We start from the raw sequence: 19,921 nt of genomic DNA, 5'->3' as shown, positions 1-19,921 counted from the left end.
TGAATGTTCAAAGTTCAGGTCGTGCGGTTGTAATTGAGGTCACGAAACCTAAAAATAAATAATAATAATAATAAATAAATTAAAATTAATGTCATGAAACCTTTAAATTGAATTTCAGCTTTTCAGCCAATTCAGTTCCATTACGTCTTGTGAAACAGAATAGACCGTATCGCCAGATGCCCTTATAAACTAATGAGCGTTGCGCCTGTCACAGACACAACAAGTTCTGTCAGGGAACTCTGTGCAGTTGTTGGCGGCCATCCATTAGGGCCGCCTCAACTCCACGTCCACTCATCCAATCACACACAACTCGTTTCATTCTCAGAACCGCTCTATTTAATCTGGAAGTTTAGCTCTGCTCATTCCTGCTTGTCATGCTGCTGCGCTCACCACTGCTGTCTTTACAAACACACTCACCCTCCACCACCCACCCCAGCTACCACGTGTTGTCTTACAAACACACTCACCCTCCACCACCCACCCCAGCTACCACGTGTTGTCTTACAAACACACTCACCCTCCACCCCAGCTACCACGTGTTGTCTTACAAACACACTCACCCTCCACCACCCACCCCAGCTACCACTCACCACTGCTGTCTTACAAACACACTCACGCCAGGGCTCCACCGCCGGGCGCGTTGCGTTTCTGTCGCGTGCGTCAAAAAACGAACCGGGGCAATTTTAATGGCGACAGAGACGCGGGCAGTGGAGCCACCCTTCATTGATTAAAAAGGGAACATTCTGTGACGGAGACGCGACGCTGACGCGCCCGGTGGAGCCCCGGTGTCACCCTCCACCACCCACCCCAGCTCAAACACACTCACCCTCCACCACCCACCCCAGCTCAAACACACTCACCCTCCACCACCCACCCCAGCTCAAACACACTCACCCTCCACCACCCACCCCAGCTCAAACACACTCACCCTCCACCACCCACCCCAGCTCAAACACACTCACCCTCCACCACCCACCCCAGCTCAAACACACTCACCCTCCACCACCCACCCCAGCTCAAACACACTCACCCTCCACCACCCACCCCAGCTCAAACACACTCACCCTCCACCACCCACCCCAGTGTTGTTTATGTACAGCAGTGGTTTTCAACCAGTGGTCCTTGAGGGGGTTCCAGGTGTTCCCCAGTTGAATGATGGAGAGCCGGTAACCAAATGGACCCTTCATAGATCTTGAGAGCATAAAATGAAACCAAATGAAGAATTTATATTTTGATCAACGTTTGCCCAACAGTATTGAATTGTGGACAAAATCTTAAAACGATAACAAGATATTCTTCAGTTTTGGGTCCGCGAGGCTAGATCTCATCAAACGGTGGACCATGGCTCAGATACCCAATAAATAATGGACCTTGATATGGAAAGGGTTGAAAAGCACTGATTCAGGGATTCAGAGTCCCTACGGTTGGGAGATGTGCTTTATCGGAGTACATAAAAGCAGATCGTTCGTTTAGAAATGCATGTCCAGTCCAAATATAGATGCCGGTCCAAATATAGATACCAGTCCCAAATATGGATATCTAATGTCCGAAAACAATGCCTCCCTCCATAGCTCTGGTCAAAGGAAGGCGGTAAATCTGAGTAGTTTATAATTCTATATGATGTGGTAAAATATCCTGCTTCACAAGACATAGCATTGGTACATATAAGTGAATTAATTGGCTGATGATTCAATTCACCATTAAAGTCCACGGGCTGCCTGGATCACATGGACCCCCCCCCCCCATATAGATAAGACTGGAACATATTTTTCCTCATTTCCACACGACTCAAAAGGTATAGTATGGCATTGTTCAGTGTTGGAAATGAGTAGTATTCCACTTTAAGAGGCGAGGGAGAGGCGAGGGAGACGCGCGTGTGTGTGTGTGTGTGTGTGTGTGCACAGAGAGAGAGAGAGAGAGAGAGAGAGAGAGAGAGAGAGAGAGAGAGAGAGAGAGATGGTCCTTCTGTTGCCGTCCCTCTCCTCTCCTCCTCTCCTGGCTGCTCCTCCTCCAGAGAGCCCTGCTGTACTTAATAAAGGCCAGCAAAGTGCCAGGCAACACTCCAAGACCTGCTCCCCTCTCTCTCTCTCTCTCTCTCTCCCTCTCTCTCTCTCACTCTCTCTCTCTCTCTACCAACACCGCCAGGAATTTAGAGAGGAACAGAGTGACGGAGAAAGAAGGGCAAATTCAGAGAGAGAGAGAGAGAGAGAGAGAGAGAGAGGGGGGAGGGTGGGGGGTGGGTGGGTGTTAAGTGAGGTGTGTTGGCTAAACCAACCAGCTGTCAAAGCAAGTGCTCAAATCTGCACTGCTTGTTTTGGTTGAATCAAAATACTGATGAAGTGGAGCTTTATTTGTAGAGCACACAACATTACACGAACACAACATTACACAAACACAATGTGCTCCAATGTGAAGCGAATGCCTCGAGCACGCACCAGAAAGGACTTAACCACTGGATCCCTTGCATCCTGTTATGGGGGGAACAGAAAGTAGCGACTATATGAGATTGTATTTCTGGGCAGAGATTTTGTGTAAAGGGAAAATGCATAAAGCAAACATTAAAAGGTCCATAGTGGCTGTCACATGACGTCACAATGTGCTGCTCTGATGGCAGGTCTCCACCAGGCCAGGTAGCATAATATTTGTTTATATTTCTCCTACACATTTTGTCCAAAGATTTCACAAATCAGTACGCAGTATGTCTATAGTCATGTCATCAACACGGATCTGTCCCATTTTCCATCCTGATTGACTAAGATTGGCTTCCAAAATTTGCAGGATTGGTCCGTTTTGAACAAAATGCCTGCAAATCATGAACACAGTGTGCGATTTTCCGTGAGAAACAAATTCCTACTAGGCTTGTTGTAGCGCCACCAGCAAGTAGATTGAAAACACATTTTTGTAACAATGCAGTGTCCAATTTCCGTGACATGCCTAAGAACATGGCACCCTTTTCACATTGGCCTATACTGTATATAGTGCCACCAGGAGGTCACAATAACCTACCTTACCATTGGCCTATACTGTATATACAGTAGTGCCACCAGGAGGCCACAATAACCTACCTTACCTGCCGGAAACCTGTGCTGCAGGGAGCACTTTTTCTATTTATTCTTTCTTTTCCCCCCAATTGGCGCCCCCTAGCTGCCCCTCTAAGTGTCTCCAGGGGGTCCACTTTCCAAACCTGTGATCTACAGTATACTGAAAACCATTTGCCACCAACAGTATTTCCAGCTACACAAACACATCAGATTGGCACAGATGCTTCCAGAATAATGCCACAAAGTGCTTCCAAATGGTTTGAAGATGAGTAGGTCTTTTCTGAATGCCATGTTGGCTTGGTCACAGCCATTCACTTGTAATGTCAGTGGGTTTTGCGTAAAGAGTAGTTGCAGAGATGTTTACAAAAGGAGATGTCAGAACTTGTCAGATGAGCAAGCGCTTTACGACCTCGCTCGAGTGTGTGTGTGTGTGAGTGTGTGTGTGTGTGTGTGTGTGTGCGTGCGTGCGTGTGTCACGGTGCGCGCGCGTGTGTGTGTGTGTGTGCCCTGGGGACGGTTGCAAAATCTTTGCAATGTGTGTGAGGGAATGAGAGCCCCAAAAAAGGAGAGAAAATAGATGAGATGGTTAGGGAGAAAAAAATAAAAGCAAAAATAGAAAGAGAAAGAAGAGCTGATGAGCAAAAGGAGAGCGACAGAAAGAGACCGTGTGATAGTGAGAGACGGAGAGACGGAGAGAGAGAGAAAAGAGACCGTGTGATAGTGAGAGACGGAGAGAGAGAGAGAGAAAAGAGACCCATGCACGGACTGAGAGGAGTGTGACCTTGGCTAAGGTTTCAGTGAGCCTGTGGTGGATCATGTGACCCGTTTAGGACGGCAGAGGATCAACTAGTCACACAACAAACACACACACACACACACACACACACAGTCGCTGTCGGGCAGAAACCTCTTATCTCACTTTTTATGTTTGTAAATTAATGACCTGCATGGTCACATACTGCAATGTTACAAGTAGTATAAAAAAATAGCAGATCCACAAGCTCAAAATGTGTCGTATCTCGACACATTTTGAGCTTGTGGATCTGCTATTTTTGGGGGCCATGCCTGAAGGGACGAAGGCACCCTATTGTTTTTCTAACGTCTTTTTTTTCTTCCACCACTTTCTGGCAGTTCTGTGCTGTCGCTTTCCACGACATGCGACAATATGGTCGAGGGTCATGGGAAACGGTCAAGAGCTGAAGCTCACAGTCGTTCATCAAAGGACCTCTGACCTTTAGATCTCCCAATTACATGATTGTATACAAATTATTTGCGACCGCAAGGTCGCATTTACTATGAAATCGAGCATGACGGGAACGTCGGTCAGTCAGTTGTTTGGTTGGTCGGTCACCCCAGGCCATGACCATATATGATTGGTCATGCCTCGTGACATCACGTGACATCATCAGGAATGGAGATCCCTTATGTCAGCTGTGTCAGCAAGTGCGGCACGCGGGCCAAATGTGGCCCTGGGGTGGATTTTATCCCCTACCAGGGCCCAGGAAATGATTCCCTGTTCATTTTCCTCATAGACATTTCAAAAAGTATTTAGTTAAAGACAAAAAAGAATTAGAAAGAAGAAGAAAACGGCAGGTTACAACCCTTTTTTTGTGTGTTTTTCTTCTTTTTTGAAAAGCCTATGGAGAAAATGAAAATGAATGGAGGAATGCGACGCTCTATAGACGAATAACAGTTTAAGTCCACACTAATTATCCATAATGCATAAATGATGGATAAGGGAAATGGAATCAATGGAATCAATTCATGAATTAATACCCCTCATTTTTTATAAATTAATACTCATGTTTGCCTTCAATTTCCTAAAGATATTAAGTCAGGTGTCTTAGAGATTGACAGGTGTAATGTCAGGCTGCTACAAGACACTTCATCCCATCACATCCCACCAAATGTAAACTAAAGCAGTTTCCGTGCCGGGAATGGATTACTCCAGGTTAATGTCGCTGCCAACCCCGCTAATCCCGCCTTTTGTTTTATGTGTTTAATCCGCTGTATTGTAATAAATAAAAAGAAAATCCGTCTTCGTCGCGGAGATAGAGAATAGATGGTTTCGTTTTGATGACGAAACCGGAAATCGTCACATGCTGTGGGCTGCTAGGGCTTCTGGGAAATTGAGGCCAATGGAAATGCATGGGGTGCAACGCCTCATTGAGACGAGTCTTGTGTGCGTCTTCCGGGTGCACCAAGATGGTGGATGATACGCTTGGATCATAACAAACCACGGGAGCTTTTTTTGCTGGATTTTCGCGGATTAAAAGCCCAAATAATTCAACGTATGCTCTAAAGGTAATACAACAATCTCGGCAGTGAAGGGGGGTTGATTAAAATGCGGGTTAAGCGTGTAAAACAGTCAAACTGCTAAAAATCGCACCTTCGTCTTCAAACATTCAAAGCTGGTCATTCATTGTCAATGGCATTCAATGTTTGTGTTTACATATAGTTATGAACAGGGACCCTACAATAAAGCGACATCAACATTTCAGAAAAGCTTTATGGAGGGTTCCGAGAGGGGCTAACAAACCCTCAAAGCTGGACATATAGGAGCGCTCCTCAACAACCATAAAACAACAACATGCACACTCTCCCAGGCAGCCTACTAGTATTGAAGCATTAGTGTTGGTATATTGAAGACTGCAGAGAGTGTAACAAGTGTTTCTTTCAACTCACTTCCAAATTACAAATTAGCAAGATAGCACCAGCACCCATAGCATAGCAGCAGACAACATGGGCACAATCAATGAAAATCCATTCAGCAAACATTACAATTCAATTCTGACCTTTGATGTCTTCAAACATGTAGTAATCCATAATCAGAGTTGCCCAGTAAAGCTGAAGTCCTCAGGATACAAATGTTGTAGGCCTACAGTAGGCTAGCTCCTCTAGGGACTGCATGCTGACTTCCTTTCTTTCCAAAAACGCTTGGCATTGTGAGGCTAACATTTAGGATACTCTCAGAGAGGCTTCTCATTCATATTTAATCATAAACAAAGACACAAGTTTCTGGGGTGAAGACAATCAAATCTGCCACATTCTAGAAACAAGCACATGATGACAGGCTGGCATCAGGCAGGCATGACCAATCAATCTATGCAGGTACAGATGGACAAACTAGGCAGTGCTAGTGGCTACGGATCCAAATAGGAAAATGAATAATAATTTAATAATAATAATAATAATAATACACCCACTGCCATATTTTGCTAAATTGATCGCAGTGATTGCATTCACATTATGTCATGCAATGACGCTACTGTCATCATATATTAAAAAATAAATAAATAAAAGTATTTTTTTATTTTTTGCTGGGCCTAGTTCAGAAATACCTGGGCCTAGGCCCAAGTAGGACCAGGTGTGGATACGCCCCTGCTCTTAATGATCACACCCTCCTTGACTGTATTTAAACATTTTATGTTAAATATTTGTTGGTGTAGAGGAGATCTTGAATAAACAAGAAGGTGGCCGCACACACCAATAGCTAGAGTACCAATATTTATTAGGACAGCAGGTAAGACAGGAATATCCAACGTTTCGGCGGTTAAGCCTTCATCAGGGAATACAGGGCACATAATGGTTCACACTTAAATATGGTGCCAGAGAGTCATGCAACCAATCAGAAGGGGTTAGGGGAACACGGGTTAAATAAGACCTGTCCCTGTGATATGAGGGGTATGGTCATGTGGTGTCTCAAGTTCACATACAAGAGTTTATCTCAAAAATGACTATAGGGCCTCCTAAGAGGCTCTGGAATAAACATTCCTTGTCATGGAGACACTACAAAGTATAAGGGTTACAGCAGAAAAGCAAATGTGAATTAAAGAAAATGTGAAATAAAGAACCATATAACAGCGATATCTATACAAAAATAAATTTAAAATACATGATTCAATACATTCAATGCAATCAATATAGAAAAGACATATTTAGTAAATATTTGTTGGTGACCGAAAGTCGCAGTTAACTATGGAATCGAGCATTTCGAGTCAGATAGTGTGTCGGGTAGCATACAGTCATGGTGCCCAGGTCTCGTGACATCATGTGACATCATCAGGGATGGAGATGTGGAGACCCTGATGTCGCAGTTAAGCCCATAGTCATCACTATTGGCCAGCAACTCTACATCTGACCTCAAACCTCAAATCCTTAGATCTACATATATGGATATATTTCAGAACCTGTTCTGACATTCCATGTGGTGATCCTTCCCCATCCATCCTTCCTCTTCGATGTCTCCCTTTTTGTCTTATACCTGTCCATTCAAATTTCAAACTCTAGACGGGCCTGCCCCAAAGTTATTAGTGCAGCCGCTGAGCCGCACCCGGCAGCCGGCGAAAACTAGAGGTCTCAACAGGCCCACCTGTCCATTCAAACTCTAGACGGGCCTGAGTAGAATAAATTCATGAAAATTCAGATCTAAAAGAGATTTTTGGGGTTGAAAAGGGGGAATGGTGAAGGTTGCAATTAAGGTCCTGGTCAAAAGTCAAAACTGGCCTACATAGATGGCAATTTCCCAAGAAGGCAGAGACACAAAACAAGAAATGTTGGTGCATGTAGGCTTTGCGCCTCCAGGTGTTTAATTGTACATGTACACTCAGGGATGATTGCAGGCTTCCTTCATAAACAGTATCATGTACTAAATCACAGTATATGCGAGACGGACAAGCTGTCAGTCAGCTATTTGCTGGCAGCCCCGCGGTAGCAAACGGCAGGTCTCGAAGCGTTGCACATGCGGAACAGGGAACACGTTTCACAATGGCATTCTTTATGCCTGTGTGAGTTATGCATGTCTTATTACTGCCATACGTGGTAGGGAAATGACAGGACGAGATGAGCAGCTCCCGGGCCTTTTTGCAGTTCACATAACCAACCCAGCTGCACTCAAAAAGACACGTGAGAAATACGACCCAGTTGACAAGCCTTTGTACCTTGCAAATCCCCTCCTTTTCAACGCCAATTACAGCAGAGTAAATGTCCCACTTTGTGGCCCTGCTGGGTGCGGCGTCGCGCCCGCTAAATGCCAGACCGGTTTCCACAACCATGGGGGAATATGTGGGTCAGTGGGGCAGGAAACAAAAGGTCCAAATGTGGCCCTGGGTTTTAACACGTCCCTGCCATGTTGACCGCGATGGCAGGATCCTGCCCCCGTCGTCCAAATCTCCTTTCCTATTTATGCATAATGTTTGTTGATTTGGTGTTCGGGACATAGTGTACAGTTGTGATGTTGTGTTTCTCGCCCTCACGCCGCCATGTGACGTGTGTGCTATTGAGGGAATCAAGAAGAATGCAAAGAGATGGCCAAAAAGAGACCACGAGAGGGAGAAAGAGAGAAGGGTACAGTAGAGAGACAAACAGTAGTTGACCTACAATGATGTGTTTTGTAAAAGTTGTAGGCTTTTGCCCTGTGGCGACGCATTCTGCGAGTGCCAAACACAAACAGGTCCTTTCAGTTGATGTTCACGAACACCGCCTCCAGTTTCAACTGACTTAGCTAAGGCATCTTAGCTACTGCATTCAGGAGAACATATCTGTACCCTGTAAATGACGGTATTTCAACTATAGCAGCAAAAACTTAAAAAGAACGTGTAATTAACTCGACCGAGAGCGATTTACTTTACACCTGTTACGCTTAAACACTTCGCACTTCATTTCAAAGCTGGTCATGAAACTGGATGACAAGTAGTTGGTTATCACATGGAACATGTCAACCAATGCTGTGACCGCACATGCATCTGTACCCCAGAGCCACTGGTGAGGGCCATTAGGTCTCTTTGTATCTGTGATAACTACATGCTATTTGGCAGCTTAAAGCCTCTCATGATCAAATACAACGACGCTTAAATCCCTGTGGTTTGAAAGCTATCCCGGAGGCTCCCTGAAGAGCGCCTTTGTATTGTGTCATAACAGCACATTATTTACGGGGGATCTGTGTTTTCATGAGCATCTTCTCAGCATGAAAAAAACTATATTTATATTCACATTTGTCTGATCAGCAGAGCGCATCATTACTGTTGCTGGAGGTCTGGGCCGCTGCTGAAGGGTAATAGAAGGCGTTTGCCTGAAGCCAGTTCTCAGGGACGCTCGCTCTGAGAGGCGAGGTGCTTCTTAATCAGTCAGCCAGTGGGTTGAATGTCATATTAAAAGACTCTGGCAGACGTCCATATCTGTGACTTTGTCCTCTACGAGAGAGAGAGAGAGAGAGAGAGAGAGAGAGAGAGAGAGAGAGAGAGAGAGAGGGAGGGCGGGGGTTTGGCACCGACAGGGATAGTGTTGAGAGAGATAGGGAGAGGCAGAATGATAGTGAACCATAGAGACAGTGAGGGTGAGAGAAAAGCGAGAGGGAAAGAGAGATTGAGTGAGAAAAAACAGAGGAGAGAAAGACAATTAAAGTGAATTTGAAATATTTAGATGTATAGGGTGACAACGAGAGAGGAGAGACTGTTAAACAGAGTGTTGGTAAGAGGGAGAATCAGGGAGATAGATTTATAGATAAAGTGATGGAAAGACAGAGAGAGAGAAAGAGACACACACACACACACACACACACACACACACACCTCCTCTATTTGTTACCTATATTGCTGCCCTATAGTTAACGGGGGTGTTATACATTTGTTTGGTAAATGAGTTAACTAGCTATAGGTCAATATTCTAATGTGTTCAGTCCCCGTCTCTCTTCAGCTCTTTAGTGAACAAAAGAAACATTTTCAGGTCATGATACCAATTTGATCCAATCAGGAGAAAGACAACTCACACAGCATATAGGATAAACAAGTGGAATTGGACATGGTAAACACAAAGGAATGGAATGGAGCACTATACAATTTAAGATGATACGTTTTGGATAAAACTGGTAAAATACTTGAAAAGTACATAGAGACATGGTGAGCCCTGTTACTGACAGGGCTTAGTGATCATTATCATTGGAATATAGAGATTTAACTTTAACGTAATTTTCTTTTTTAATTAAACGTATTAAAGCTGTCCATTCTCCAATACAATACACATGCATGACATGTATATGTACAATATGGTGTAGTGTACATACTGTACAGTATATGTAGCCGTTGTAGAATAGCAAAGGTACAGTACATTTTCTTACTGCATGGAAGCTGAATTAATGCTGCACTTGTTCACTGTCCCCAAGAGAGAATTCAGGAAAAGTCAGGTTTCTGTCTATTTTTAGCTGGTGAAAAATGCAAGGAAGGGCCTGTTAACTAGTTGGTTGAGAGTTGAGAATGTAGTGCTATTTTGTAAAATTCCAGGAATAAATTGTCCTAAGTACAGATGATGCAGGAAAAAGATACTGTACAGGAGGAGACTCCGACGGCTACCACTGTAATAGTTTCTAACGAGTTGGCAGTTAGGCTTCGGTCAAACTTTAGACAAGCTGTCCAAAGTAAGGCAAATTGTGTTGGAGCATACAATTTATAAGTGACCACAAGGACCAACAACAAGATCCTGCAATGCAACAATCTTTTTCTTTCTGTGTGTGTGCGCGTGTGTGTGTGTGTGTGTGTGTGTGTGTGTGTGTGTGTGTGTGTGCGTGTGTGTGTGGGCGGGGGGGGGGGGGGGGGGCAGAATTAAATTATTTCATAGCATTGGGCAAATGCCTGCCAATCATGTCCAACAGCCAAGAAGGTTATGTTCAATTATGATAATAAATGTGCTTCATATTGCTAAGTGGCCCTGACCTTTTCCATATGAATTGCAATTAGTTTTACTACCATTAGGCCTAGATAACAGACATTGTGTGCATGCTATGATGATGTGTTGGACTATCCAGGATACCTAATCAAATGCCTACGTATGAATGATGTGGATGTCATCGAAGTAGTGGCCATTTACTTTCAGTTGATGGCACTAATGTAGGTTATGGCTGTTGCTTATTTATTTCCCTTGTGAATTCCAATCCCTCTGAGTCACTCTGGTGTGCTTCACAGTAAATACACATGAACCACTTGAACCCTAGCATACCTATTTGGCAGGGAACAGTAGCCAAAGATAGAAGATCCACTGTACAAGCTTACAACTCCAGTTTACAGAGGCTATTTCCGGCGAAGATATTTGGCGTACAGGCGGAAAAAAGCGGACCAAGTACATAGCTGATAGCTGACCCCAGTCAATTTAGTATTAGTATGGTGAAGTCTGGACCAGTGTTTTAGTTGAGTTGAATGAACACAATAAATAAAATAAAATAAAAAATAAAATAAGACGGGGTTATGACTGAAGTCCTTCTCACTCCCACCTCCAGTCCCCAAAGATGGTCTGAAGAACCAGGCAGCGTTCGAGGAGATGAGGGTGAACTACATCAAGGAGCTCAGGCGCTCAGTGGGAAAAGCTACCAACAACTCTGGCCAGACCTGGCAGCGCTTCTTCCAGCTAACCAAGCTACTGGATGCCATGCATGATGTAAGTACCCCAGGCCCAGCACCACTCCGCTGCTCAAACCTGCTGCTGCATGCCAAGTGCCCTGCAGTGCAGAAATACATGTACACACTTCCACACTGGCAATGTGTTGATGTCTTTATCAGACTGCACACACACACACACACACACACACACACACACACACACACACACACACACACACACACACACACACACACACACACACACACACACACACACACACACACACACACACACACACACACACACACACAGTAGGGGTAGGGTGGAAGAAGTGTCCCGATAATTTGGAAACATGTTGGAGTATTACAGCCACAGCATCCAATGCATGGTGCAATTGGTGTATTGGGCTAAGGCGTTTACTTTATAGTGGGTCAGTCACACTCTGGCCGGGTGAATTAGGAATGATTGCATTCCAGTCCAGCCTGTCCCTCAGGGGGTGGGCAGGACTACTTTGGAATAGTCAGCGACCAGCCTTTAATGGTCAATGGAACAGAAGGAAATCAATGGCAGCGTGTTGTGAACCGGACTGGTGCACACAGGGCTCACTCTAAAGTAACATCATGCACACACCAAAACCAGGCTGATCATCCTTTATTCATGTGATGATATGACGCCTCACTTCAAATCCCAAAGAGGAAAGAGACTGGGTTCAGAGACTGGCCAATGAGCTGGCTTCAGTGTGCTTCTTCTTAATGATTGACTGAATGAGGTTAATGCAAATGGACACCTCTTCACAGAAGGTAAGGGCTACTGAAGTACCAGTGGCGCCCCCAAGTGGTTTACTGAAAAACAATTATCATGGGGTCAGGTCCCAAATGGAAACAAAGAGGCTGTCCATCATTTGGTTAGTGTTACTACTGTAGAATGATATACATATGTTTAAATTACACTAACCAGTAAATTACCACCAACCAACTAGTCTAGTTGTGATTGTGAAAGTGGCTGAGTGGGCATCATCTTGATTTATATGTGGCTGCGTGTTGTGTGGCACACTGAAAATAGCTGATCTTGTGAGCTTGTGAGCTTGTAGATCGGCTAATTTCAGTGCACGACACGGCGTGCAACTAAGTATAAATCAGGCATGATCAAATATCAGGAGCAGCTTTCCCATGAGTTGAAAGCAGTGCATTAAAACATTAAAGCCTGTAAGCAGCAGCATTACACTCAGTAAAGTGCTACTGTAAATTGCCATTGCAGTATAATTTGTTCCAATTAAGGTGTACACTGTGCATTTTGTTTAACTTATTTGATTCATTTTTGGGTCTTAATTTAAAGGGTTAGTTCAGATTTTTGGACTTGTAAGCTGTATAGGAAATACTTACTTGCCATTTATATAGTGGTTGCAAAGGTATTCATTGATTGCCTGGGTCCCGTCACTCACATGGTGGGAGTTCTGGTCTGGTTTTGGTGAATATGAAGTAGTTCCGGGCATTTGGTGGGTGGCACTGGGGGCCACACATTAAAAATAAACGAATCCACACAACTTGTATTTGTATTGTTGACCTATTTCTACCATATAGAGCAACCTTCGTTCAACGTTGACCCCTCTGTCACATGGAAAATAGTTCCATGTGACAGTGGTCAAAATTGAATGAATTTATTTACAATGCGTGGCCCCCAGACCCCCACCAAATGACCGGAAATACTTAATATTCACCAAAACCTATGCCACTATATTGACCACTATATTAATGGAAAATCTTCCCTATACAGTTTTAAATCCAAAAATCTGAACTAACCCTTAAATAACTAAGGACCAATGGTGTCCCGAGGCTAAACCAGTTGAGAAACACTGATGCATTGTAGACCATGAGGAACATCGAAGAACATTTCAGCCATCAGATTGATGTGAAATGTGAAATGAAATGTGCTTCAGTTCACACACATTAGAGCAGCTAGAAAAACCTGTTACTAAACAGTACTGTATAGGCTATGTCTGTTCAGCCAGGGAAGACTGCTTTGCCTTTCTTTATCCTTAGTATAAGATTGATTACAGGTGCGATGGTCTCAAAAACTAACTAAGAAACTAAAGTGGTGAAGGACTCGCACATCACAAAAAAGTTAAACAGAGACTAGAGAATTAAAACAATGCTTTCTTTCTAACATGCTCAACCACGTGCTAAAGGGCATTGTCAGTGCCATATGGCACTCTAGGCTGTAAACAATCCAGCTAAAGATTAGCATGTTTTTAATTAATGTAATCCTGCACAAAACTTATTGGCCAATAGTATCAGGGGAGGGGCCAGCCGTAAGAATAAAGCTAACTAGAACTGCACTCTGTCGAGTGCATACTTGCTTGTTGCACACTAGTAGGCCATAAATGGCCAACTAGTGCGCAAGCAGAGCGCGCAAGTACTTTCGACCGCTACAAACTTTCAACCAATTACATATACATATACTATGTATATGTAATTTGTCCGTCCCAGCCAACCCGCCACTTTTTATGCGTATGCACAGTCCCAGCAAATTGTGCCTGATTTGCTGGGACCAGATTACATACATGTATACACAGGAGCATTACCTTTAATCCTCCCAACACTAAAACATATCGTCATTATGTCACCATCAAAGACCAATTACACTCTGGCATTGGGTCCTTTAATACACATATTTCTTACGTCATCATTGAGAGCTAGTTATACATATACTATATGTAATTTGTAAATTGATTAGCGGTATACTGTGGTTACTTTGTGCCAAAAACTGTCCCAGCCAACCTGCCACTTTTTATGCATATGCAAATAAAACAGCAAATTGTGCCTGATTTGCTGGGACTTGCGCACACCATGTAATCTGGTCCCAGCAAATCAGGCACAATTTGATGGACATATACACACCATGTAATCTGGTCCCAGCAAATCAGGCACAATTTGCTGTTTTATTTGCATACGCATCAAAAGTGGCGGGTTGGCTGGGACGGTGCATACGAGCCGGGCCAAACTATTACTTGCGCGCTCTGCTTGCGCAAGTAATAAACCACACTTGACCAATAACAGCATTGGGTCTTAACATGCATATTCACAGAAATATGGCACTGGTATATTTGTATTTTGGAATTACTTAAAGAATTATTGTTCTTACATTGTTTAGTTGTATTGTGGGCTGAGAGCAACCAAGTGAGTTAAAATTGTATATTGCAAACATACTTTGCAAAAAATAAAAAATAATATATATATATATATATATATATATATATATATACACATACATATACGTATATATAAGCTATATATGTATATTCTGAAAAAGCTATTTAAACACCACTGCAAAATCCAGTATTATTTGAATTTGACTGTGCGTTAATGAAGCTGTGTGTGTGTGTGTGTGTGTGTGTGTGTGTGTGTGTGTGTGTGTATGTGTACACACACATATCCTATGCAGCTGGTGGGCAATCTACTGGACTTCTGCTTCTACACCTTCCGGGAGTCTCGGGCGCTGAAGGTGGAGTTCCCCGACATGCTGGTGGAGATAATCAGTGACCAGATACCAAAGGTGGAGTCCGGCCTTACCCAGATACTCTACTTCCACAAGAAGTGACTGACAGAAAGACTGAGTGACTGAAGAAACCACATTAAATGAACTGGAAGGACACGGGCAGGAGGAAGACATGTTGGAGGAGGAGGAAGGCCTTACCCTGCAGCCTACACCCGTTGGCCCATGGAGCCACCACCCCGGCTTCTCCGAGTCGGGTGGAGGAAGTGACGTGCTTTGCACAGGAGGACACTTGACTCTGCGGTCACCGTGGACTGGTCCCAGACCAGCGAAGAGGAGGAGGTCAAATGACGGAGCCTTGTGCGTGGAAAAGAAAAACACTGAGAAGGAAAGAGATGTGACTAGAAATGTGACAAAGCATCCCTAAGCCCTGGCCCCGCCCAAATCCCCCCCCTTAACCCCCCCCCCCCCCCCGCCCAAAAGACGATGACAGTGTTTGATGATGGAGACAAAGCCATACATTTCTTAGGATGCGCTAATAGACACATTCACTAGCACACTCACGCAGGCAAACACGCACGCAAACACACGCGCACACACACACACACACACGCATGCAGAGGGGAATATTTCTCACTGAAAACACATGCTGTCCACATGCAGTCACACAAAAAACGCACAGATGCACTCCATATGCACTAGAGGCAGACACGCAAAACCTCCTGCAGTTCCTTGACAAAGAAATAAATGAAAAAACTTGCAATCATTAACTGTGGCTTATGCAGTCTCTCACAAATAATAGCACTATGAATCTATATTCAAAAATAAATTATGCCAATACCAGTAGGGTTTCTTTTTGCTTCGCAGTCTACTGACATACTATAAGACCACGGCAACAGAATTCATTACTGTAGATGGTATACCATTTTCTTGACAGAACCGGAAATCGGCTCTCTGGGGGGAGAACGGTCTAGTTGAATTATATTCCAAGGGCTATTACAAGCTAAATAGTGGCATAATGTAAACAACACCAACATAAATGTAACAAAACCCAACTTTGAATCTTAGCCGGGTGTGCACACGACACCCACCAATAGCACTCACATAATCCATTTTTATACAAAAGAAATGACAAAAATAGAAGTTGTAAAACAATCAAGACTAAAATATGCAAAACTTCGGAATTTAAAAGTTGTTTTTTTGAAATAATAGTGTTTCTATTGTGTGATGAAAGTACAGTGCGCGTGGGAAAAAGCTCATGTCATGGAGAGACGTCACCCTTTATAGGTTCTCATGGTGGAGTTTTGACACAACATTGTTGAATGGTTATCTCTGTCTCAAAGTGTCCTGGAAGACCGCTGGAGAACAGGAGAGCAGAGTCCACCTGTCGTTCACTGAATGAAAAAGGATTGTGGTGTTTCTGCTGGTAATGGAATTGACTAAGATGCGTCCATAGTTAGTCGGTGTTATTTGTGGAACCTCCAGTTGTCCATCTTTTCTCACAACGAAGCAAAACCAGCCCTTTGTGAACCAAAACGTATCTTACTTGTTCCCGGAAATAATAAAAGCATTTTTTATACATACAAGTGTGTTGTAAAGGTTTAGTTTTTTGGCAAGCCAGACATTTTACATTACGGTGCTTCTTTTTTCTACAAGGCGAAAAGAGAGCTACTTAACATGTACAGCAACCTAGCAAGTTAACTGTCCATAACATTACACAATATGGACACACAGTACTCTAATGTTGATATAATCTGAAAAAGGGAGCATTAGTCTTTGCAGTGCTTAATTCACAGCAAAATGTATCAAAATCCAGGCAAACATGTACAGGTATTAACCCGCTTTAAAGTCACATCCTACTCAGCCGTTTGTACAGAAAAATACATGTTTTCTTTTTTGTTTTTGTTTTTTTAGGTACATGTTGGTGGAACACTTGATAAAAGAGAACTGAATATTGCATTGTTTTGGTCACCTTGTCCTGCTTTTTTGTGTTTCTCATTTCTTTTCTCTTTGGGCCAACTATTCTTATTACTTCTACTACTACTATTATTACTACTACTGCTACTAGACGTATGGCAGACCTTGTCATCTGGACCATGTTTTATCTTGTTTCACACCCCACTGGATGATGCTACTGAAATGTGACTGCGCCTTTGGAGAGGGAATACAATGCGGGGGTGTGATTGTGTACTTTTGTTTTTTTTGCGTGCCTGTATGAGTGTGTGTAGTATGGCCATGTGCATGTGTGTAGACTTATGTTTGTGCATTTGTTTATGTTTGTGGGTTTAGTTTTTCCTTCCTGGAAAGCATGTGCATAAATTAACAGCTTTTTTTTTCCCTCTCTCTTTTTGCGATGTTTTTATGCATTTATGTTATAGGATTAGGCATAACCTATTGCCACATTTAGATTTGCACAAGGACGCAATGTGAAATAAGGCATCAGTGCAGCTAGAATTAATTGTCCCTTTTGATATGTAAAGTGCGTTTGTGTAGGGGAGGAGCTCTGTGCTGTGTTGATGTTTATGTAAAGTGTAAATGTTGAAAAGGCAGGATCCTGGCTTTGGTACCGTGGTTAGAACGACTCATCTTTCAGCCCCCCTATTGTGAATTATTGTTCAAAAACATTGAAGGACCCTGAAGATTAACTCCTGCTTTATTTGTTCTTGTTCCCCCCCTTTGTAGCCCTCCCAGCCTCCTTTTCTTTTAGGGGGGAAAAATAACAATGTTAAATGGTTCATAGGACGAATGGGAAAGTATTTTTGAGAGAATTATATTTTGCTGGAAAACAATATTTAAGTACTTTGTCTAAAACAATATCCTTTTTGTAAAATGAAAAATGTTAAACGCATGCTTTTTGATGAGATGTTTACATTGTATTTAAAAGAAGGGAAACTTGTGCCTTTTTTATCTCACCTGATTTACAATTTTACAGTATATAAATATATATATATATACATATATATATATATTGTAAATAACACAGCGAGTCTTTATGTTGAATATAGTATAAGAAAGACATTTCTACTTAAACCATCCTGTTATCCTGAATATTTGCTAATTTGTGCGTTTTCCCCATTCGCCATTGTGTGTGTGTTTGTGCGTGTGTGTGTGTGTGTGTGTGTGTGTGTGTGCGCACACGCGTGCACGTGTGTATTGAATGGAGTTAAGAGGATTTAAGGCTGGAGTCATGAATGTACCAAACGATGTTTGTGAGATGGGAGACTTGTGGAACTTACTACCTGAATGTTTGAAAGAAAGATCGTCTTTTTAAATATGATTTGATTTACGTGTTATCTTGTTTTGTGCATTGTTTTTCATGTGACTCAACTGAAAAAGATTGACAAAATGCACTTATTTTGTAAAAAATGTTCACATAGAATGGTGTATTGGTATACGTGATGGATTCATGAGGTGTTTCCCCGTCTGTACCACCATTTAAAAACATACACAAACATACACCACACAGACACTATTGATGCTGAAAGCATCTAGAGAAGTCATACATTCAGGACGTTAATTAACTGGTCTGTCGTCGTCCTGAGAAAACTGCACTCAAAGATGAGTTATATGTCTGGCCATTAATGACACCAACATGGTGGACCCAAAGATGTCATGTGAAAATACACAGAAATGAAATGATGCGCTTACAGCAAATCACCAGTGAGGCTCTGATAACATACTGGGTCTATACTGTACATTTATTTTAATCATAACAAAACTACTAACCCTACAATACTGTTTTTTTATTATTATTATTACTAAGCAATTTAGTGTAATAAATGAATACCCAATACCCATATACGCAGTACAGCACTTTCCCATATTCGCGTCTCAACCATTGTTTAAGTCGTCCCCCATTCAAACCGACCCTGTATATTTGGGCATGAATGATTCAGTTGTCTGTTGTACTTTTCGCTGTTGTTGTTTCACTGAGAACACTATAGAGGATGGAGCCAGTGTCTTTGCCATTTTGTGTTTGTGAAGATGAAACTGGGTGTAGAGAGAAACTAAGGCTTAATTTATACTCCGTTGCATGTCAGTGTCACTTGCCAAAAATAACTGATCAACAGCCAGATGCATTGTTGGGCCTGTAGATGAGTTATTTTCGCGACACCATTGTACTACGGAGTATAAATTCATCTTAAGAAGCCATATCTTCACAGCCTTGGCAGAACAGCTCTTCTTAATAGATGGCGTCTTTTTTGAAGAAAAGATAAATAAACAAAAACTCCCAAAAAATGAACTTTTTACTCAAAAACGCTTTGTACAATATTTCTGAGCAACTCTTCACAGTACATACACGATATACTTCAGCATAAATGAATAATAAAAGAAGACTTTGGAGTTAGTTACTACAACCTGTACATCTGGATGCAGATATTGCCATACCTGTGTTTGCAAAACTATTGCAAGGTTCTAATAAAACCGTTAAATAAACTGAGGTGGTGTTATTGACTTATTTATATATTTGTGTATATGTGTCTAGCCTTGAGAGAGACAGAGAGAGACAGAGGATGGGGGTCCAAAAAACCAGAAAGGAGGGAAGCTGTATGTAGTTGGTGTATGTTGTAGTGGGGGGGAAATGTGCATCATGCATAACGAAAAAGTACTAGAAAAAAAACAGCAATTGAGAGAGAAGGGAAAATCTAAGAGAAAGACTAAATGGAATGCTAAACTGAAAAGGAGTAAGGAAAAACCGAAATATGGGGAGAGAGGACGAGAATGAGAGAGGTGTCAGTGAGAGTGAGACTTTCACAGTCCAACACTTCCCCTTGTGCCTAGAGAGAGAGACAGACAGACAGTCAGTCAGACAGACAGACAGTCAGACAGACAGCGAGAACCTCGCCATTAACCTCATTAAGGGGCTGACTCTGAAAACACGCCTGATTCGCCAGACTGCAACACAGGCAGCATTACTTTTTTTGCGCGCTCTCCACATCTCTCTCTCTCTCTCTCTCTCTCTCTCACTCAAAATTCACAGCCGTCTCCAAATCACCCCCAGATTTCCAATAGCTCGTGCT

General features: G+C 42.7%; 1 protein-coding gene across 2 annotated transcripts in view; it reads left to right on the top strand.

Moving 5' to 3' along the window:
• The window catches only part of nr3c2 (nuclear receptor subfamily 3, group C, member 2), a 126,670-nt gene extending 107,333 nt beyond the window's left edge, over positions 1–19,337 (top strand). For both annotated transcript variants that reach the window (XM_083764883.1, XM_083764882.1), the window contains 2 exons: positions 11,308–11,465; positions 14,850–19,337. In XM_083764883.1, coding sequence (XP_083621009.1) covers positions 11,308–11,465; positions 14,850–15,005 — 314 coding nt within the window. In that variant the 3' untranslated portion in view covers positions 15,006–19,337. The remainder of the gene's footprint in view (positions 1–11,307; positions 11,466–14,849) is intronic.
• The last annotated feature ends 584 nt before the right edge of the window (positions 19,338–19,921 follow it).

Source organism: Protomyctophum parallelum (genome assembly GCF_964188405.1).
Source record: "Protomyctophum parallelum genome assembly, chromosome: 5".
Classification (NCBI taxonomy): Eukaryota; Metazoa; Chordata; class Actinopteri; order Myctophiformes; family Myctophidae; genus Protomyctophum; species Protomyctophum parallelum.
Note: the sequence above shows the minus strand (reverse complement) of the source record. Positions and strands in the feature narration are given on the sequence as shown.